This window comes from Dromiciops gliroides, chromosome 1, assembly GCF_019393635.1.
Source record: "Dromiciops gliroides isolate mDroGli1 chromosome 1, mDroGli1.pri, whole genome shotgun sequence".
In the NCBI taxonomy this organism is placed as follows: domain Eukaryota; kingdom Metazoa; phylum Chordata; class Mammalia; order Microbiotheria; family Microbiotheriidae; genus Dromiciops; species Dromiciops gliroides.
Genome location: NC_057861.1, coordinates 428305034 through 428328555, shown reverse-complemented (window position 1 = coordinate 428328555; position 23522 = coordinate 428305034). Strand labels below are relative to the sequence as shown.

General features: G+C 35.5%; 1 protein-coding gene across 3 annotated transcripts in view; it reads left to right on the top strand.

Annotated features, from left to right (window-relative positions):
* TENT2 (terminal nucleotidyltransferase 2) overlaps positions 1 to 23522 on the top strand; it is a 71602-nt gene that overhangs the window by 14172 nt on the left and 33908 nt on the right. Inside the window, exons 6-11 of one of the 3 annotated variants that reach the window (XM_043976559.1) lie at positions 4165 to 4279; positions 4383 to 4474; positions 6145 to 6211; positions 14644 to 14713; positions 20166 to 20242; positions 20644 to 20772. In XM_043976559.1, coding sequence (XP_043832494.1) covers positions 4165 to 4279; positions 4383 to 4474; positions 6145 to 6211; positions 14644 to 14713; positions 20166 to 20242; positions 20644 to 20772 — 550 coding nt within the window. Of the gene's footprint in view, positions 1 to 4164; positions 4280 to 4382; positions 4475 to 6144; positions 6212 to 14643; positions 14714 to 20165; positions 20243 to 20625; positions 20773 to 23522 lie in introns of all 3 variants that reach the window. The other 2 variants (XM_043976558.1, XM_043976560.1) reach the window with 2 other exon arrangements.

Here is a 23522-nt window from a genome sequence, read left to right as displayed (position 1 = left end):
GAACACTAATAAGTGAATCAAAGAAAGTTTCAGGGAGGAGGTGGAAATTGAGTTGAGCCTTAAAGAAGGAATAGAATCTGAGAGAGAATCCATTCTAGAAATGGATGACAGCTTGTGCAAGTACAGGTTGGAGTATTGAGTTCAATGAAACAGTTCAATTCTTATCCTTCTTCATTTTTCTGTCACGTTTGATACAGTTGATCACTTCCTTCTTGGATAGTCTTCCCTCTATAGGTTTTTGTAACCCTTCTCTCTCCTGGTTTTTTTTCTGTCAACCTTTCTTTTCAGTCTCCTTTGCTGATTCTTCATGTCATAGCTACTAACTGTGAATGTCCCCTAAGGCTCTGTCTTGGGCCCTCTTCCTCCTTTAACAATAACAATAAAAATGCCACCACCAATAATAATAGTTAGATTTTAAATAGTGCCTATTTTTAGCCATTCGCTATGCTAAGTACTTTACAAATTATCTCATTTATTTTAGATTATTTTATTTTATCATTATCTCATTTGATCCTCACAGCCATCTTGGGAGGTGGGTGCTCTATCCTATTTCATTTAATGGTCCTATCAGCAACCATGGGTTCAGTTTTCATCTCTGTGCAGATGATGCCTAGGTCTCTCCAGCCCTAATATCTCTGCTAGGCTCCAGGCTTACCTTACCAGCTGCCTTCTGGACATCTCTAACTGGATGTCCTGCGGCATCAAAAACTCAATATATCCAAAACAAAACTATATTTTTCTTCCCTTCTCTTATGAGCCTCCATAGTACCACATTCTAGTCACTCAGGCCTGCTGTGTTGTCTTCTACTCCTCATTCTACTTTACCCCATGTTACCCAGTCTGTTATAGAGTCTTGTCATTTCTAACTTCACAGCATCTCATATGTCACAGTCACCTCTCACCTGGACTTTTTCCATAGCTTTCTAACTGGTCTTCTTTTCCCATATCTCTCTCTATTCCAGTCTATCTCCTATCTATCTACCAAGGTGGTTTTTCTAAAGTAGCAGGCCTGATTACTATTCATTGAGCTCCTGTGCTTCCTTATTACCTCAAAGATCAAAGAATAAACTTTCTGTCATTTCCAACTCTTCATACCTTTCCAATCATCGTACACTTTGCTTCCATAACTTCACTCGGTGATCCAGCTATACTACCCTAATGCTTTTTTCTTTTCTTTAATAGTATTTTTTTTTCCCAATTAGATGTAAAGATAGTTTTCAACGGGTTGTTTTTTTTTTGGGGGGTGGGGAAATGAGGGTTAAGTGACTTGCCCAAGGTCACACAGTTAGTAAGTGTCAAGTGTCTGAGGTCAGATTTGAACTCAGGTCCTTCTGAATCCAGAGCTGGTGCTTTATTCACTGTACCACCTAGCTGCCCTGAAACATTCATTTTTGTAAGATTTTGAGTCCCAAATTTTTCTCGCCCCCCCCCACCCCTGCAAGCCAGCAAGCTATCTGATGATTTAACAATCATGTTAAACATATTTCCACATTAGTCATGTTGTGAGAGAAGAATTAGGACAAAAGGAAAAAACCATAAGAAAAATGAAACAACAACAACAAAAAACAAGAACAAAAGTGAAAATAGTATGCTTCAATTCACATTCAAACTCGATAGTTCTTTTTCTGGATGTGGAGAACATTTTCCATCACAAGTCTTTTGGCACTGTCTGGGATCATTGTATTGCTGAGAAGAATCAAGTCTATCACAGTTGATCATCACACAATGTTGTTGATACTGTGTATAATGTTCTCCTGGTTCTGCTCATCTCACTCAGCATCAGTTCATGTAAGTCCTTCCAGGTTTTTCTGAAATCCACCTGCTTATCATTTCTTACAGCACAATAATAGTCCATTACATTCATATACCACAACTTGTTCAGCCATTCCCCACTTGATATGGGCATGCCCTCAATTTCCAATTCTTTGCCATGACAAAAAGAGCAGCTGTAAATATCATTGTACATGGGGGTCCTTTTCCCTTCCTAATAGCTGTTTCTTGAATAGCACATTCCATCTCCAGTTTGTCCCTTTGCAGGGGCTGTTCCCCACTTCTGGAATGCTCTGCCCTCTCATCTCCACCTCTTGGTTTCCCTTGCTTTCTTTAAGAATTAGATCATATCCCACTTTCTTTCTTTCTTTTAAAAGCAAATCAAATTTATTTTATTTTATTTTAATTTTGTTTTGGGGCAATGAGGGTTAAGTGACTTGCCCAGGGTCACACAGCTAGTAAGTGTCAAGTGCCTGATGTCGTATTTGAACTCAGGTCCTCCTGAATCCAGGGCTGGTGCTTTATCCACTGCGCCACCTAGCTGCCCCCTCCCACTTTCTACAGGAAATCTTTTCTCCTAAACTTCCCCCACAGCCCCAGCTACTAGAGTCTTCTCCTTCAATATTATGCCTTCTTTCTATTCTATATGTAACTTGAATATATCTTGTTGTTTAAAGGCTATCTCATTTGCTTTTCTTTATAAGCACAAGGCTTAGTATAATGTGTATCGTAGTAATTGCTTAAGAAATGCTTTTTGACTGACAGTTTGGAACTAGACAGAGTAGTCTAGTTTGTTTAAAACATAAAGGGGGGGGGCAGCTAGGTGTCGCAGTGGATTGAGCACAGGTTCTGGATTCAAGAGGACCTGAATTCAAATCCAACCTCAGACACTTGACACTTACTAGCTGTGTGACCCTGGGTGAGTCACTTAACCCCAATTGCCTCACCCAAACCCCCCCCCCCAAAACCATAAAGGGGTAGTGATGGGAAATAGTGTTAAATAAGGTGAATGAGAACTAGATGCACCATTTATGGCTATGTAAATTATTTCAAAAATTATTATAGTCAAGACATTTTTTTCCTCATGCATATCTCAAATTACTGAAGCTCCCATTGAAGTCCACTTCTTTCTATATCTGCAGAGATGATGAACAAGTAGTTGACATCTTATGTAACCTGCTATACTTTAAGCCTCTTGTTAAATCACTTCAGCCTTATTCTTCCTTTCTAAATCGTAATATTTGCTTTAGTCTTTTGTGTTGGGCTATTTTCTTCATCTTCTTTAACTACCAATTCACCTCTCACCACTCTAACCTTTCTCCAAATAATCCATATTTCATTGTTGTACCAGAATCCTAGTGAGGTCCTTATCAATTTAATACTGATTGTTCTCTACAGATCTTAACTGTTAGGAGAATAGTTCTGTTGTGTTTTCAAAATATCTCCACTAACTTTCCCCAGTTTTTTAAGAGATGTTTATCAGAGGTCCTGCTTCTAGATTTAACATAATAATATAAGGATATTACAAGTAAATTTGGATTAAGAAGAGGTGTTAGTGTTAATGTGGCAGGTGACTGTCTTGGAGCGGATATCAAAGTGGAGATCACGTTGTACCAGGCTATATACATAAATTCAGTATATATCCAGAATGTTTAGAATTTCTTCTTGGTCTTTGGAAGCAGGATTTGAATCCTCACTTGGCTCTTGTTAGTGATGTGTATTTGTGTATGATTAGCATAGATTCATAAGGTGCTAGAATTGGAGTACACTTCAGTCTTACATTGATTTCTGTAGTTGTTAATATTGTCTCTCACCAATACTTTATATTTACTTTGTATTTTGTATTTACTTTTTGCGTGTAAATATTTCCCTACAGGAGAATGTACGTTCCTCAAAGACAGGGACTATGTACCTTTTACATTTGTATTCCCAGAACCTAGCATAGTACTTTGTAGGTGTTTAATAAATATGTGTTCAATTGAATTGATTTATGAGCTTTTGAATGTCGATTACATACTGAAAAAAATGACAATGTGATGGTGAAATTGTCACGTCTTCCTAGCAAGTTTATGTAAACACTTGCAGTCTTGTCTCAACCCTTTCCCTTCCCCTTTCTCTCTCTCATTTAAGGAAGGAATTACAGCCTATAAAGGGGCCCCTTCTATCCGTGAAACTTAGAAAAGTTATAGAGATATGCCTTTTGGGGGGTTTTGAGAACATGAAATAGACTTTTTAAGAATAGTAAGATGGTAGTAGGCAGCTGGAAACATTTTATGGACAGATTTGTTAAATAATAACCTAATGTAATAGATTTGTTAAACTTTTGAACAGGAGTTTTTTTAATTTCTGAAAATACAGAATTTATAAAGTATTTTTTTTGGGGGGGGTGTAAAGTTGAGTCAGCAGGTATTGAACCTATTTCAAGTATGTCAGCAGCGAACATGTGACTTGAAGAAGAAAGAACTCTGTCGATCACAATTGCAGAGAGAAATTCAACTGGTATTTCCACGTATGTTTTCTTTTATGTATCCTTAATTAAGTATATATTTCAAATTTTAATGCCATTCAATAACTAAACTATATTTTATAATTCCATGTCTTTGTTTTTTTAGAGAGCAGACTCTTTTTGGTTGGATCCTCATTGAATGGATTTGGGACAAGGAGCAGTGATGGTGATTTGTGCCTGGTTGTTAAGGAGGAGCCAGTAAGTAGCTAAAAATTTAAAAAATTTTCTGTTATCAAGGTCAGTCATACAAAAATATAAATATTAGCTAATGTATACTATAATGATTTCTTATTAGTAACTAATATTTTTTAGCTTCTCTTGTCATATGTAACCAGAAATTACAGCACTCCTAATACTATATAAGATTTTAGTCTCAGAAAATGGTAGTTACTTCTGTGCATTTTTCTGAGAAAACTTCTGTTTTGGAAGGTCACTCAGCAGGTTTATAGTGAATAGGAAAGAAAAGAACATTAGGTTTTAAAAAATGGGTTCTGCTTCCTCCAAATTTAGATTTTAAGTAATGCCATATGATAAATGTTTATTTTCTTTGACATTTAAAAATAGTTTCTTATTGTTTGGGGTAATAAAAAAATTGAATAATAATGATTTTCACTAGTAATTCCCATGATTCCCCTGACTATAATGGCTTCTAGTCACTAAAAGTCAGAAAACTGTCTTTTTCTAGAAAATAATTGGTATTTCTTTGGCATTTGGAATAGTATAAAAGTGAGAAAATAATTCTGAAATGTTAAAAGAGATTGCAAAAGGCTCAGTTAAGAATGCATTACAATTTAAATTAAAACTTCCCTAGACTCCTTTGTTTTTGTTTTTTTGCTGGGCAGTGAGGGTTAAGTGACTCGCCCAGGGTCATACAGCTAGTGTCAAGTGTCTGAGGCTGGATTTGAACTCAGGTCCTCCTGAATCCAGGGCTGGTGCTCTATCCACTGCACCACCTAGCTGCCCCTCCCCATGACTCTTTTTGTTTTTTGTTTTTTAGTGAGGCAATTGGGGTTAAGTGACTTGCCCAGGGTCACACAGCTAGTAAGTGTTAAGTGTCTGAGGCTGGATTTGAACACCATGACTCTTAATAAAAAGCTCTAATATATTTTTTCTCTCTAAGTTTTGCCATAAACTATTCTATTTATTCTCCTTGTGCATCAAACTAGGTTATCAGGCATCCTTTTAAGTAGAACATTCCATTAACAAACATTCTTGTCAATCTATAGTGCAATGATAATTGATGTTCATAATGCCAGCCCAGAGGCAGTATAAGATTCTGAGATTTTTTTTCCCTCTTTTACCAAATAAAGATTTGTTAACTTTGACAAGGCTTAATCTTATTGCTTTTAATTCCCTGAAAATGGGGAAGCCCATAGTATAACTTTTTTGACCAGAATTGTGAATTTAACATGTATTGTCCAGTTGCAATTGATTGATATTTTTCCTTAGGGCAGTTAAGAAAAATTATCATTCTGCTCTTTAAGCTTTAACTTGTTAGTTATTAGTGTTTCTCATTTAATTTTATGGTTGCTAATACATGAACAACTCACAGAATCTAGACTAGTATTCTGTTTTGTTGGAAATATGGATGCTTTTCTTAATGTTATTAGGTCAAAGGAACTACATGATTGCTGTTTGGTATGCACCTTCAAACTCAAATTTACATTTAGAATTGAAGATGTGATCTATACATTTTTAAGGGTTCTAAGATTTATGTGTATGTATATTTTAAACTTGAGAAAAAATAAAAACTCAGTTCTGTTATACTCTTTCTTCAAAAATTATGCTCCCTTTAAATTAAAGAATAGGTATGGAAAATGAGAAGGGTGTGGAAAAATATATTTATAACTTTTTAATATTTGTTTCAGGTAAATCAGAAGACTGAAGCAAGATATATACTCAGCTTAGTCCAAAAACATTTCTGTACTAGACTTTGTAAGTCTCAGATGCTTTGAATTCATATATTGCCCCATATCTCCATTATGTTGTAAATAATATGTATTCCAGTAAAGTTAATGCTATTTTTCCAATGAATTCCACTATACTTGTATATGTGAAAATTGATGATTCATTTAACACAAGTATTTATTTGACTTCTTCAACTAGATGCTATGGGAGACATAACAATATATGACATCACATTTTTTTCTAAAGTTAATAATAATTTTGGTGTTTATGCATTTTCAGTCATGTTTAACTCTTCATGACCCCATTTGGATTTTTTTTCCTTTTTGGCAAAGGTACTGAGTGTGGTTTGCCATTTACTTCTTCAGCTCATTTTAAAAATGAGGAAATTGAGGCAAATAAGGTTAAGTGACTTGCTCACGGTCACATAGTTAAAAAGTGTCCGAGGTCAGATTTGAACTCAAGAAAAAGAGTTTTGCTCACTTCAGGCATGCTAACCACTATACCACCTGACTGTCTCTTCCTATAGCCAACATTTATATGCCACTTTTAAGTTTTGTAAAAACAATTTATGTACACTACTTGTATAGCTGCTATCCTAATAGAGGAGATAAGATGTACATGAAGAGCTATAAAAAATAGGTGACAAAAGTACCTCTTATGGTACATGGTTATTGTAATAGCTAGCTTACATGGTTCAATCACATAACTATAATCCTGCCTGTGGTAATTAAGAAAAACCTAAAACCTTGTCCTGCATCCTTTTCTTTAATTTTCTCTACACTCTTAATTAGTGACCTTATCATCTTCTCTGGGTTTAATTATCTTCTTGTAAATTACTCCTTGATTTATCAATCCTGCCCATTTCCATTCTGAACTCTGGTCCCATTTCACCAACTGTCCATTGGATATTTTGAACTAGATTTCTGGTAGATGTTTCTGACTCAACAAATCTGAAACAGAACTTACCTTTGCCCTAAAACCCACTTGCTTTCCAACGTCAGTGTTTCTTTTGGTGGCACCACTATTTCCCCTCATGCTTTACTTTCCCTCAGCCCATGGGCTCAGTTAATTGCCACATCTTCTTGATTCTGCCTTCACAGTATGCAGAAGCTCTTTTATGTGTTACTTTTGCCTCTCTCACATAGCCATCACCCTAGTTCTGGCCCTCTTCACTTCTCACCTAGATTCTTGCATTAACCTCCTAATTGGTCATCCTGCCTCAGTTTTCTCCTCTCTAAGCCCTTCCACCCTCCACACAGTGATTTTCCTACAATGTGGATCTGACATATTAGTTCTGCTCCTTAATAAACTCTAGACGCTCCATCTTCTTTTTAGGATAAAATACAAACTTCTGTTTGGAATTTCAAAATCTGGCCTTGATTGTTTTTCTAGCCTTATTACAAAGTACTTCCTGTTGTCCACTCCATAGTCCAGACAGACTTGCTTTCTTGCTGTTTTCTGAGCTCTGCCTTCTGTCACTATGCCCTGGCTTTTCCCCATGCCTGCAGTGTACTCATTCCTCACCTCTTCTTGGAAACCTTAGTATCTTATTTTCTCAAGACTTATTGAGGGACAGCTAGGTGGCACAGTGGATAAAGCACCGGCCCTGAATTCAGGAGTACCTGAATTCAAATCCGGCCTCAGACACTTGACACTTACTAGCTGTGTGACACTGGGCAAGTCACTTAACCCCCATTGCCCTGCAAAAAAAAAAAAGACTTATTGAAAGTACAGCCTTTTTCTTGAAATCTTTCCTGATATCATGAGTTGCCATTCTTCTTGAAAATTCTCTTGTAGTAGCCATGTTTTCCCCAGTAGAATGTTCATTCCTTGAGGTCAGACTGTAGTTTTGATTTTTTTTTTCAACATTCATTTTCATAAGATTTAGAGTTCCAAAGTTTTCTCCCTCCCTCCCTCCTTTTCCTCCCCCCCTCCACAAGATCTCAATCAGGCTATATATGTACAATCTACAAGTGTTCTTTTTATCAGTTCTTTCTATAGGGGTGTATAGTAAGCTTCCTCATTAGTTCCTTGGGATTGTCTTGGATCATTGCACTGCTGAGAGGAGTTAAGTCATTCACAATTGCTCATTGAACAATACTTCTGTCACTACGCACAATGTCTTCTCAGCTCTGCTCACTTCACTATACATCGATGTTCATTAGTCTTTCCAGGTTTTTCGGGGATCATCCTGTTTGTCATTTCCTGTAGCACAAGTCCATTCCACTACAATCATATAACACAGTTTTTTCCATCATTCCTCAATTGATGGACATTCCCTTGATTCTCAGTTCTTAGCCTCCACCAAGAGTTGCTATAAATATTTTTTTTTGTACAATTTTTCCCCCTTTTCTCTTTTTCATGATTACTATTGTTAACCGTTTCCCTTCCATTCTATTCCCTTCCCCATGATATTCATCCTATTATCCATCTTCTTTCATCCTATCACTCTTCAAAAGGGATTTGCTTCAGTCTTTCCCCTCCCCCACTCTGCCCTTCCTTCTTTTGCCCCTCTCTCTTTATCCCCTTCCCCTCCTATTTTCCTGCAGTGTTATAGAGATTACTCAACCCAATTGAGTGTGTACTTTATTCCCTCCTTGAGCCAATTCTAATGAGATTGAGGTCTTTGAGCCAATTCTGATGAGTGTTAGGCTCATTTACTGCCCAGATTAAATAGATTACTCCATCCAGTTGGGTGTGTCTGTTAGGTCTCCTTGAGGCAGCTCTGATGAGTTTAAGGTCTTTGAGCCTTTTCTGATGAGTGTAAAATTCATTTACTGCCCTGTTCCTCTCCCATCTCTTCCCCCACTCCATAAGCCTTTTCCTGTTACTTTCATGTAGGATTTCACTTCTGCCCTTCCCCCTCCCCCAGTGAATTCCCTTCACCCCTCAATTTAACCCTAAAGATGTTATCATCTAGCTAAGTGACACAGTGGACAAATCATCATCCCTGGACCTAGGGGGATCCCAGCCAAAACCCAGCCTCAGACACAAGACAGTCACCCACTGTATGACCCCAGGTATGTCCCCCAGCTCTAATTTTTTTTTTTAATGGTTCTCTAGGGTCTTGTATTTGAAAGTCAGATTTGCCATTCAGTTCAGGTCTTTTCATCACAAATATCTGAAAGTCTTTTTCATTTAAGTCCCATTTTTTCGGCTGAAAGATAATGCTGAGTTTTGCTGGGTAGGTGATTCTTGGTTGTAATCCCATTTCCTTTGCCCTTTGGAATATCACATTCCATGCCCTCCGGTCTTTTAATGTAGAAGCTGCTAGATCTTGTGCTATCCTGACTGGGGCTCCACAGTACTTGAATTCTTTCTTTTTGGCAGCTTGCAATATTTTCTCCTTGACCTGAGAGCCCTGGAATTTGGCTATAATATTCCTAGGAGTTTTCTTTTTGGGATCTCTTTCTGGAGGTGATCGGTTGATTCTTTCAGTTTCTATTTGAGCTTCTTCTTCTAGAGTTTCAGGGCAATTTTCCCTGAGAATATCTTGGAAGATGGTGTCTAAGCTCTTTCCTTGATCATGGTTTTCAAGTAGACCAATAATTTTCAAATAATCTCTCCTGGACCTATTTTCCAGGTCAGCAGTTTTTCCCAGAAAATATTTCACATTGCCTTGCCCTCTATTTTTTTATTCATTTGGATTTGCTTTATTGTGTCTTGGTTTCTCATAAACTCACTGGCTTCCATTTGTTCAATCCTTGTTCTTAGGCAATTATTTTCATCAGAGAGCTTTTGTACCTCCTTTTCCATTTGACTTTTCAAGCTGTTGACTTTTTTTCTCATGTCTTTCCTGCATCACCCTCATTTCTCTTTCCATTTTTTCCTCTACCTCTCTAACTTTATCTTCAAAGTCCTTTTTGAGCACCGCTATGGCCTGAGACCAATTCATATTTTTCTTGGAAGCTTTAGATATAGGGGCCCTGATGTTGACATCTTCCTCTGAGAGTGCCCCTTGGTCTTCCTTGTTACTGAAGAAATTTTCTATGGTCCTCACCTTTCTCTGTCGGCTCATCTTGCCTTTCTTTTACTAGACTTTTAGCTCCTTAAAGTGGGGCACTGTTTCCAGGCTGCAGTATCCCAAGCTTAAGAAGTCCCAGGTGGTATGATTTAAGGAGAATCAGGTTCTTCCCTTGCCTGGCCTGTTTCCTGGTCCTAGATGACCCCAGACCAACTTGCCAATCAACTAGCTTTGTGTGTTGTGGTTGTTAGTGTTAGGGAGCCTGTGCCCCTCCCCCACCTGGGCCACTTCTACTGGAGCCTACCACCTGGTTCTCAGCAGGGGTGTAAAATCCACGTTCTGCCTTAGCACCAGCATAGACCCCTGTAGTCTCCCCCCTACCCAGGGCTCAGCCCACTCACCAGACTGTGAGCTTAGTTCCAGACGATACTGGTGCTTCAGCTGATTCAGAGGCTCTGGGGGTCTCCTTCTGTGGTGAGGACTTCCTGAGACTGGATCTGTGTCAGGGTAACTGTGGGGCTGGGCTCAACTCCTGCCTCAGCACAGCAGCTCCCTCCTTCTGACCTTCCAAGTCGTTCTTGGTTAGAAGATGATTTCAACACATTCTTCTGTGAGTTTTGCTGCTCTGGGCATTTTCCTATGGCATTATTTGGATGTTTTTTGGAGTGATCGTGTCATGAATTCGGAAGCTCACTGCCTTTCCTCTGTCATCTTGGCTCTGCCCCGGAAGTCCCTGTAGTTTTGATTTTATATATCCAGAACCTTGCATAAAGTAGACAGCCTGGCACATAGTAGACAGCTTAATAAATGCTTGTTGATTGATTGATTGATTGATTGATTGATTGATTGGAAGAAGTAGCATTTGATGTACATTTAAAAATTAAAAACTACTGTTGAAAAATGAGCTGTGAAAAATAGGCAGTAGTTTAATTTGGCCCTTGGACAGTAGTTTGCTGACTCTTTTTTTAGTTTGCTGAGTCTTGCGGTAGAAAGAGGGCTGGATTTGGAGTCAGTATTGGGGTTCATATCTCAGTCACACTAACCTGTGGGACAAGGGCAGCTAGGTGGTGTAATATATAGAGTGCCAGGCATGAAGTCAGGAAGACTCAGTCTTCCTGAGTTCAAATCTGACTCTAGGCACTTCCTAGCTGTGTGACCTTAGGCAAGTCACTTAACCCTGTTTTGCCTCAGTTTCATATCTGTAAAATGATCTGGAGAAGGAAATGACAGACGGCTCCAGTATCTTTGCCAAGAACACCACAAATGAGGTCCCAAAAAGTGAGGCATGACTGAAATAACTAAAAAACAACAAACCTGTGTGATATTGGACAAATCATTTCATCTTTCTGAGTCTTCTTTTCCTTGAGTGAAGGGGTAAAATGAAGGGATTGAACTAGGTCAGTAAATTAATAAACATTTATTAAGTGCCTAGGCAATATGCTAGGAACTTCTAAGGTCTTTTTCAGTTCTAAATCGTTGATCCCATTAGGTACCTCCTATGTGCAAGGTATATAGTGCAAGGATAAAGTCATAGATATGCTTCCCTCATTAGAAGAATGTAAGCTTTAGGAGTAGGGATTGTTTGATTTTTCATATTTTACCTCCAATAACTAGCACAATGTGTAACACATAATGGGTGTTTTCATAAGTGCTTTTTGATTGATTGACACAAGCTCTTATCTCAAACTTATAGTCAAATAGGTGAAAGACAAGTACACTACTAACAAGAAGAACAAGGACAAGTGAAATCCGCACAAAAGAAAGGGATGGGCAGAGGCCGTAAGGCCTTTTTTAGGATGCTGAAATCGTTTTTGTCAGTGGTTGGGAATGGGAGTCTTCACGGATGAAGTAATGCGAGATTTGGGTCTTTGAAGGGTAGGAAGGATTGTAGCATATGGAGATGATATTGGGGAGAAGGAAGAAACCATTCTAGGTGTGACCAAAGGGGTAGAGCCAGGAGAGGGGAGAAGTATGGAGTTAGTCAAGTTTGCTGGGAACATTGACACGTGAAGAAGCAGGTAATGAATGCTAGGCAATAGAGAACTTGGAGGAAAGGAAAGTCTTTAAGTTATTGGTGGCTTGCTCATTGTATAATGGGAGTTGTAGTGCTGGAAATGATTCTGAAGCCTCAGCACTTTTCCAACAATATCATCTTCCTTTCTTAATTAACCAGCACTCTACTGTTTCTCAGACCCTAAGAACTTCTCCATCAATCAGCAGCCCTTACTCTTTAAATTCTTCCGGTTCTCCTCCTACTTCTCTGTTCCTTGACTGTCAATCAGGAAACATTTAATAAGGGTCTATGATGTTTCAGACACTGATCAGTGCTGGGATAGAGATACAAAAGTGTCGGTCCCTGCCCTTAAGGAGCTTACTTCTAAAGGTTTATAATATGGTTACAGATGACTAAATACAGGATACACACATGAGTGTGCATAGACACACACACACACACACACGCACATAAATATGCATGACAATTTGGAGGAGGATGCTAACAAATGGGGGAGTTAGGAAAGGCTTTTCGAAGGAGTTAACACTTGGAGTTAACTAAACCTTGAAGAGTTTGGGAGGAGGAGTAATGTGTGTAATCATATCAAGAAGATAAGAGAGGAGGCAGATTGTGAGGGCTTTCTGTAGTACCTCTTGATCTCCTGACTCCATAGTTCTGTCTCCTATTTAATTCTTTCTCCTTTTGCCTGAGCATTTGCATCACATAAAATTAGGCTGTAAAATGATATTTAATCAGTAAGTGCCAACATTTAATGGGGGAGATGGATTGAAGTGTGGTAATTAAGTCTGAGGCTGAAAGGTTTGTAGAAAGAAATTAGATTATTGCATCATAGAACCCCCGAATTTCAGAGTTAGAAAATGCCATGTGTGTGTGCATGTTTACGTGTGCATATGTGTACATGTGTATATATGTATAGTATAAAATAGGAACATAGTCCAAGAGCTGGATGAGACCTCCGATGACATCTAGTTATCTATAGATTTGGTCCAACCTCCTTATTTAACATACAGATCAGCAAATTGAGGCCCAGTTAATTTTAGAGGTGAAAAATGCTATACCATGAATTTATTTAATATATCTGAAAGAACTAAAGGATAAAACTGAATATTGGAAAATAGTTTACTTAATTCGCCTTTTCTCCCCACTCAGTTTTCCTTGTACCAGTCTTATTTATGTATATACTACATGTCTCCCCAGTAGAATGTAAGCTTGAGGGCAGGAATTATATTCATAGTTTCTGTATAATTGTTGGCTAGCATATTGCCTTGCCACATAATAGCATTTAATAAATGCTTATTGAATTGAATTAGTGATTTGAATTTTTAATCAAATTATTTTTGAAACATATCATTATTTTCTATTTGTTTTAATGTAACTAAATAAAGGATAACAAAGTTTCAATTTGCATTGCCTGTTTTGTAGAATCAGGCATTTTTATTTTAAAAGCTTTTTGGGGGTTGGTAGTTTCTTTTCAGAATAAACATGGATTTAATGTTAAATTTTTGAAATTGAGTGACACTATTTGATCCAAGTTCTCCCTGTTTCTAAGCTGAATTCTTATTTAGGTATTTTGGAAATGGCATTAATCATAGTGAAACTTATTCATTTAACTCATGTGGATTTTTATTTTAAAAGTACTTTTCAACCATAGACAGGGTAGGCCAAGTGTTGGCTAGATGATTTGGTGTGACTTACTGTTCTTTAATAAATGGGGGTACCACTGTTAAGTCAACTAACATTTATTAAGTGTGTATTATGTGCTAGACATTGTGCTAAGCACTAAGAAAAAAATGTAAGCAAAAAAGGAAAGATAGTCCTTGCCTTCAAGGTAGCTTGCGTCCTCATGGGGGGAAAAGACAGTGCATAAAAGGCAGCTGAAGAACGGGGGAGATGAGCCCTAGACTAAATAGCTCTCTTCTCTGTCTTGTCATATGACCTGAGACAAGTTACTTCCCTTCTCTAACTCTTACTATAGTTTTGACAGTTAATAAATCTTTGATGAAATTTGTCAAGTGTTGTGTGGATATCCTGGAATATTAAGTGGCCTTGGCAGCCAGATGCATGAATGATTCTTACTTCTGTTTTAGAGTAAAGTTAACAGAACTTAGGGAGTGTGGTAGTAGGAAATTTATATGGGTTAAAAAACATTTCACAGTCAAATACACTTAAGTAAGTTTTTCCTTAATTGTGTTATGGTGGCCATTTAACACAGAATTCTTAGAGGGAAGACAGGTACCCATAACTGACATAAGAGAAAAGGAAAGTACAAGAAAAAGTTTCAGGCAAAGTGCTAAGAGACTTCTAAGGAGAGGTCACTGTCATCTGGGGTTTGTGGTTTGGTCTCTTTGTCTCTCAAGGCTATCAGTTTAAAAATATCATTTCAGCATAGTAAATACTTGAATTTTATGTGAGGAACTTGGAGCATCAAGAACTGTATCAATATTTAAATATATATTCACTGTATTTTTCTTATTTCTTCAGCAGGCTACATTGAGAGACCTCAGCTGATTCCAGCAAAAGTGCCAATTGTAAAATTCAGGGATAAAGTCAGGCAAGTAGTTAATGAACATTGCCTTTTCATTTGCTTTGAATCATTTGTAGATAACTTGCTTAATTGTACTTGTTATTTTTTGTTGGTGGATAGCTTTGTCTTAACAGTTTTCAGAATTTCCTTTTTATTAAATCAAGAGTATTCCTTTTTGTGGAATATCCAGACAGAGTACTTTTGCTTCTAGGATGTTGTTCAGTTGTTCCCATCTTTGTTTCATGAATTAGATATTTTCATCAATTTGAAAAAATGTTCACATAAACCAAATTCATATTACAACTTGTTAATTCACCTAGAACTTTTGAAACATTCAGCATTCCATTGTATGTTTTTATTAAGAACAGAATTTTCAAGAGAAGAATTTTAGATTACAAATAAAAGCATCCCTTCCAGAGTTTTAAATAAGTTGTAAAAGCAGGTCTAGGTGAAAAATCCAGAATGATATTATGGAGTCAGGTTATGTGACGTCATTCACTTAGAGATCTTTATATTCTAGAATTATTTAGCCTTGTCTAGTAATAAGTAGTCTCTTTAGGTGGTGAGCTAGACCATAGCACTAAGATAAAGTCACAGGTATGAATTGCTCTTATACAATATACCTGAGCTCTAGTCTCAGGTCTATCTTTGTTATGTGCCATGGTCATAATAAAACTTAGGTAAGACTGAAAAAAAAAAGATGATCATTGCAAATTCATTGTCACTAATGAAAATAGAAGTCCAAAGACATCCTCTTTATTTTTAAATACAAAGGGAAGTCCATTCATTGGTAGCAGGGAGGTCTTTGGAGAGATTTGTTGTGAATATTTTCGTGTTTATATGTGCTGATTGGTATGAATTATGACTTTATTTTAAAAATTTCCCCTTAATGATGCTCACACATAATTTGCACTGATATAAAAAAGAAAGCAGGGGGGGCAGCTAGGTGGCACAGTGGATAGAGCACTGGCCCTGGAGTCAGGAGTACCTGAGTTCAAATCCAGCCTCAGACACTTAATACTTACCAACTGTGTAACCCTGGGCAAGTCACTTAACCCCAATTGCCTCACTTAAAAAAAAAAAAAAGAAAGCAAAAGAAAATGAATAATTTTTATCTATAGTATTTAAGTGGGGGCCCAAAGTTGAATTTTATGTTTTGGAGTGTACATAACTTATTTCCAGGAATAATGTTTGGATTTTGCTGCCGTGGAATTGATTTAGTTTATGTAGTTTATATGTGTACCTTTTTTTGTATTTCATTACAAGTATGAGATGAAATTGGTGGAAAGTGTAAATAATGAAATAAAGACTGTAAGTCATGCTTATATAGTATAAAAACATTTAAATACAGTAAGAAGCTATCTTGGAATAAAACTGACTTTTATATGAAAATAGAACTTTTATTTGCTCTGCTTTAACTCATACTTTTGTTTCTTTCCCACTACCCATATATTCCATATCTCACAGTTTGTGGATACTACAGGATTTAGTCATTTAATCTTGGATCATGATAAAGAATACATTTAATGAAATAATTTCAGTAATTTTCATAAGTAGCCATGTTTAAATGGCACAGAAGTATTCAAAAGATACTTGGTTTCCAGTTTCTATTTTGAGTTTGACACTACTGTTTTAATAGATTTAATAGACCAGATTTTGTCACTGGAAGGGCTTATCCTTGAATCAGATTTAAAGCATTAGCATTTTGTGCTTTAATTTTTAGGGTATCAGGGACAGCTAGGTGGTGCAGTGGATAAAGCACTGGCCTTGGATTCAGGAGGACCTGAGTTCAAATGTGGTCTCAGACACTTAACACTTATTAGCTGTGTGACCCTGGGCAAGTCACTTAATCTTCATTGCCCCCTACCCCCACCCACAAAATTAAGGTATCAGAATACTATTTAATATACTGACAGTAATTGATTATTGATATTCTCTATTGACCTAAAAGAGTTAATACACTTGTGAAATAGGATCAGGGGAGCAAGATTTATCTAGTTCATGAACCATGCTTTTCACTTTAGCTTTATAGAAATCAAGCTTTTTGGGGGTGTGGGGGTTGGGGAATAGAGGTAGGGATAAAGTCATTCTCAAGAGTGTGGGAAACTTGAGCCCAGTTCAGTGTATCATTTAAGAGTATGCTACTTTGGCACAGTTGAGATAAATGCAATTGTAATTTAACGTATTATCTTACCTAAAAATGAAGTCCATTAGATAATAAAATTAAAATTACTTATCGTGTCTTTATTTTGGTTTTGCCACAATACTAAGTAGTTAAATTTCCTTCCCATTTACTAGTTCAGGCCCTGAATCCTTTATAGTTATTGTACTAGACTCTTATGTGTAATAACAGCAAAAAGAGTTACTGAAATAATCAACCTTTAAGTATTTTATCTGTTGATTAATTACTTTCTGGATTATCTGTGCCAAATTTTAAAATCACAGGTTGGTTTCCACCTGTGTTTCTATTCTCAGATATTAGATTTTGTCTTTAGAGAATACAAATTAATTTCAATGATAGCCTAAGAAAAACATAATTAGGAATATGAATCTGCTGTTAAAAAGATGCATTTTAGAGCCAAATATGTACAATTTAAAATTATACTACTATACTGTTTCTAGTAGTGTGGGTAATTTAAATATGATAGGACTTATTAAATACCTGAAAAAGAAAAATGTTGAATGGTAGTAAACATATCATCTTCATTTATAAATAAAGTCTGTAAAGTATTTTTGTTAACTTAAATACAGGCATCTTTCTTGTAGATAAATTCTTCATAGTCTTGAATATTATCCATTGTTTTAATGTTGCTTTTAATATGCATACCTGACCTGTATATAAGTAGTAGAGGATCCTACTCTTTTATCTCTTGCTATTGCTTGCAGGGCTTGTCATTATTTTTTGCTTCTTGACATCTTGGCTTGCATGATGCAATTGCTTTTAAAAAAATTTATCCTTTTGAGTCTGATTTTACTATTTCTTCCCAGAAGTCATGAGCTGTTTCATTTTGCTTGATGAATTAATTTGTTATTCTGCTCATTTGGACACTGTAATGTGTTGGCAGGAACCTTTATTTTTACTCTGAATATTTGCTTCCTTATTCCCATGGATTTTAAAGTAACGATTTTTATAGTTTTATATTAGTTTAGAATATGAAACTCAGCTTGCTCAGAAAGTTTAATTAGAGATAGTTACATTTGGTTTTTGTTTGTTTTTTAAGATATATATTTTTTTTGTTGGGGCAATGAGGGATAAGTGACTTTCCCAGGGTTACAGCTAGTAAGTGTCAAGTGTCTGAGGCTGGATTTGAATTCAGATCCTCCTGAATCCAGGGCTGGTGCTCTATCCACTGCGCCACCTAGCTGCCCCCAAGATAGTTACATTTGCAAATTTTTGATCCAATATTGGTTTAAGTGGAAAAAATTTACATGACTTAAAAACTACTTTATTGTTCCTCTTTGTAGTTCTGTCCTTTAATTTCATGTGTCCCTGAAAATACATAGTTGGAGCATTACTACTAAAAAATTCTAAAAAATAATTTATATTTAAATTTGGACTAAATCTTGCTATTATACAAAATATTGTTACAAGGAAAACCTCTAACAACTAGATTTATAACTCAGTCCATTTATTTTAAAAATGATTTATAAAAATATTAAATCTCTAGCACCTACCTCCCAGGGTTGTTGTGAGGTTTAAATGGGATGATATTTGTAAAGCAGTGCCTGGCACATAGTGGGTGCTTGATAAATAGTTGTTCTCCCCCCCCCCCCCAAAAAAAAGAAAAGAAAATATAACTACTTACTTTGCAATTATTTAGATTAAAAAAACCACCTAAATATTTTATAAAGAACTTGACATTGGATACAAGTAGTTAAACTTGCTTTGCTAATTATTTACATTTAAAATATTTCAAAGCATAAAGCCAGGGGTTCTTAAACTAGTGTGCATAAAATCTCCTGTCCCCAGGGGTCTGGGGTTAGACTTTAGGGCGTTCATGGACCTTTTGGGGGAGAAATTACATATTACTAACCATCAAATAAAATTTAGCATTTCCTTTGATTATAAATGTAGGCAGCAAGCATTATTCTGAGGAGTCTGTGATACAAAAAAGTTTAAAAACCTCTGGCATAAATTATCATAACAATTTTTCAGTCACTCCATCTAAGATTTCATTATAATTCTTTGTCCATTCATTCTCATTCATTTCTCATGTAGGGTGTTTTAGTGTGTTCTATTTTTCTGACTCTTTTATTTGCATTATTTTATAAAAGTTTTTTTAGATTTCTCTCTTTCCCTCATACTTGTTGCTCTGGATTGTTCAATAGTATTCCATTATATTAATGCACCACAGTTTAGGAAGCTGTTTCCAGATTTTCACACTTAAAAAAAATCTTGTGACAATCATTGAAAAGATAACTCTTTATTTTTTTGTAACTTTTAAAGCATTTTCCCAACAATGAAATGATTGGATGCCAGGGCATAATTATTTTTGTAAATTTGTATTATCAGGTTTCTTTTCCAAAAGATTCTACCAGTTTACAATTCGATCAAGAATGAATGAGCATTTCTGTTCCTCTCCAACTTGCCAGCATTGATTGCTTTTTGGCAATCTTATGCCCACGTTAGAATTGATTTAACTTTTCTCTTTTTGATTAGCCTGAACATTTTTCAATAATTACTGACAATTTGTGTTTCTTTTTTGAGAATAGTCTCTTCATATCTTTTTGACCATTTAGTTAGTCCATCAAGTAATAACCAGTATAACCAAATTCCAATCAAGCAATAAAAGTGTGAACAGCTCTTTAAAGCTATAAAGCAATTTCTTCCATGTAAGTTTAACTTATTAAAATTTTCATAAATTCTTATTCTTTTTCTTTTTGGTGAGGCAATTGGGGTTAAATGACTTGCCCAGGGTCATACAGCTAGTAAGCATCAAGTGTCTGAGGCCGGATTTGAACTCAGGTCCTCCTGAATCCAGGGCTGGTGCTTTATCCACTGTGCCACCTAGCTGCCCCAATTATTCTTATTCTTAATAATAACTACTCATTTCTGTTATGCTTTGAGATTTTAAAAGTATTTTCTTTACAACAACCTTGCAAAGTAGGTAGGGCAGATATTATTTTCCTGATTTTACAGATGAGGAAATTAATGCTTAGAAGGGGAAATGATTTGACTCAAATCACAAACCTAGGAAATGCTAGGCCCGAAGTGTAGTCTGTGCCCTCTGCGAGTGTTTCCACCCCACTCCCTATACTTACTTCTCATTGCAATAGAGAAAATAGAAACAAGTCAATTAAAAATTTAGAAACTAATGGGCCCAGTTTTAATTTATTTTTATTCCATCCTTGATCTTAAAATTATAACTCTAGGAGTTCTGGTTTCATGCTAGTTTACGTGGTTAAATATTAACTCAAATACTAGGGAGTTGATATTTTTAAAGTTGTAATTTTGATTGATCATCTTTTTTCTCTTTAGTTGTGTGGAGTTTGACTTGAATGTAAACAATATTGTAGGAATAAGAAACACATTCCTGCTCAGAACCTATGCATATCGTAAGTTTTCTCATTTTTATTCTATTTATGAGTTTGTTTTCTTTTTTCTTTAAAATTTATATAGTCCTGAGCAAAAGGTTTTCTGATAAATACTGATTTATACATATTTTAAAAAATATAATTTCTTATATTTGGTTATATATTTTATCATGTATTTTACTATTTGCTTCAGAAGTTTAGATAAAGCAAATGTATTTTAATAGACTGATTTTTAAGGGTATAATGTTAAATTTGAGAATCAGTCTTAGAATATGTAATAGCAGAGTTTATAAATAAGTGCAGGTGATAGTGCATAATAAGATATGAAATTTCTGGTGAGACTGCAGAAAGTTATGTAAACATTCATAGTAATTTAATTATCTTTTTCTTTCACTATTTTTAAGTCTTAATTTTACTTACAGTTGAGAGTCGAGTTCGTCCTTTAGTACTGGTGGTTAAGAAGTGGGCAAGTCACCATGAAATAAATGACGCTAGTCGTGGCACATTAAACAGCTATAGTCTTGTATTGATGGTTTTGCACTATTTACAAAGTAAGTACAATGGGCTTTTTTTTCCCCCCATCTGTTGAAACTAAAATGCAGTTAAACTTCATTATGATGTCCTCTGCACTGACCTTGACTACACATTAGAGACATTTTCCAAAACTCCATTTAAAGGTTTACAGAAATATTTTATGTATGTATTGGTAAAAATAACTCCCTGGAAAACATAAAGAAGTTTGACTGTGTTTTTATTCTTTCACGGTTTTTCTCATTTGTAGCCTCTTTTGCAGTAGCAGCATTGTTACATGTTGGAAAGAATTTTACCAGGATATCTGTAGTGGATTCGTTACCTTGAGGCAAATGAATGCTCAGGTGGCCCATTCAATATGCTCAAGCACCAGTCATCTTAGTTCTTTTCATGCTAGGCAAGAGCTAGATAATATTTTTATGAACCTATTTAGGAATTTTATCCCACAAAAGTTTAGAAATTATTAATATTCTTTGATTCAATTGTTGGCTAAAGTCTCTTTCAGAGCTCTACTATTCTGTATCTTGTAAGTATGGCCAGGCTTATTTATTATAAGACTTTTAGGTCAGATTAGAGTGAAAAGTTCACTTGTGTCCAGTTACTCTGTTTTTTGTTTTTTTGAGTGATTCTAACACAAATCATTGCTTTTGGCTCAGTTATGATAGAAACAATATCTGGCTAAGGTAATAAGTAAACATTAGTCTGTGCTTTATACTATTCAAAGTGTAATGAAATTTTGATTTATATTGAAAACTTTTAAGTAGGACAGACTGATAAGATCAGAATTGGGAACTTTTACTATAGTATTGATTACCCACCCTTAGAAATAGTACTTAAGCTAGCCTTAGAACTACTGTCATTTCTGAATAACAGTTTTTGCTTGGTTACTTGGACACAATATTTATTGCATTTATTTTCTTTTTTGTGTGCCTTCCTTTTTAAGGACAGGGAGGTAAAAACAATTCACAAGTTTTAATACATTCTTGTAAACCTTTATTCATAAGGCTAATTTGACCTAAGGTGACTAGTGATTTTTTGCTCTTGCTTTTTCACTGAATAAATCATCTTATATCTGTGCCCCCCCCCTTTATTTTTTAGAAATGCTACTGCATTTATGTATTGTTCTTTTATACTCACAAAAGGAAAGATGTTTGTGTTTGCATTCAACCTTCTGTGGCTAAGATGGTTTGGCTTTGAGTTTTTAAAATCTTTTCTCTTTAACTTGATAAATATTGTTAAAATTCTTTAGTTAAATTTCTTGCATCTGGTGGGAGATTGGACTAGATAACATATAAAGTCCTTTGTCCCTTGACATTAGCTCTAAATTCTGTTATTCTCTGATGTTATGGGACTAGTTTACTAACATTAATAATGAATTGTTGAATTTTTTTTTTATCTGAGAGGTGGTAGGAAGTGATTATAGAGAAAAATACCGTGAAGAAAAGTTTCATAGATAAAGGTTATAATAGTAGTTTGTAGGGTACACTGAAGACAATTGAAATTTATGTATATATGTCTTATCTAATCTTTCATACTAGAGTGTAAGTTCCTGGAGGGCAGGAACATGTTTATATCTCTGATCATGCCTCCCTCAATATCTTACTTACCAGGTAGGCACTTAGTAATTGTTGGATGAATGAGAGAGAATAGACGTAAGGTAGTTAGTTGGAAAGCTGTTATGGTAAAAGAGGTATGAGATGATGAAGACCTGGACAATAATGGTGAAATAAAGATGAAAAAATTAATCTGAGCTATGTTGCAGAGTAAGCACTAGTGGCAATAATGGGGAAATTTGAATAAGGTTCTAAGTTTTGTGGGGAGGGTATAAGTGGAGTATTGGATATATAAAATTTATGTGTTCTGTAGGTATCTGAATATTGCAAGGGTCATCTTAAAATAAAAATTTGGTGGGATTTAATCTCTGTAGAGTTTTGATAATAGAGAAATTGTCCAGAGTAGTGAGTATTTATTTAAAAAAAGCAATCGGTTAAGGGCTGAGCCTTGGCAGATCCACATGTTAAAGGCAGAAAAGAAGAGGTGTTACTAAGTAAAATGTACTGCGTCTTAGAAACCAAGATGAACGTAAAGTTGCAGGAAGTAGAAGGATCAATGTCAATTACAGAATGAGAACTGAGAAGAAACCATTTAATAGACATAAAGTAAATCTTAAAGAGAGAAAGTTTACGAATAGGGAGAGTTTAGAAACTGATTTATGGCACTCTTCTTTACATAAAGGTCTCGTTCAGCCTGAGTACCAAAACATTCATACTATTTAAATGAATTTTCAGTAAACTATTTGGTATTTGTTAGCATTAATGATTTTACTTCAGTAGAAGGGAAAAGAGATTCTGATTCTATATATATGGATTTACTATTTTGACTCAATGTTTTAGTTTTATAGTTCTAAAATGAATTTAGAGATTTAGAAATGTATTTGTAATGTAAAGATTAAATATGTAAGTTAGATTAAATATCAAATCAGCTATGTGATCCCAAGTTCTTTAATCTATGATAACCTAAAGTGCTGGGTACTTTCTTGAGCAAAAAATGGTCTATTCATTTTACTTGACCTAGAAAAATTTTGTATTTGGTTACCATTGGTCAAATTTCTACCACTTTCCCAAAAAACTTTTTAAAAATCCCGAGAATATCACACTAATTTATGAGTTATTTTTTACACTACCCCCAGTTACTCAGTTATTTACTATAGATAATCTTTATTTTAGCAAGCCACTATTCTCTGAAAACTAGGTATTCATATGATTTACTG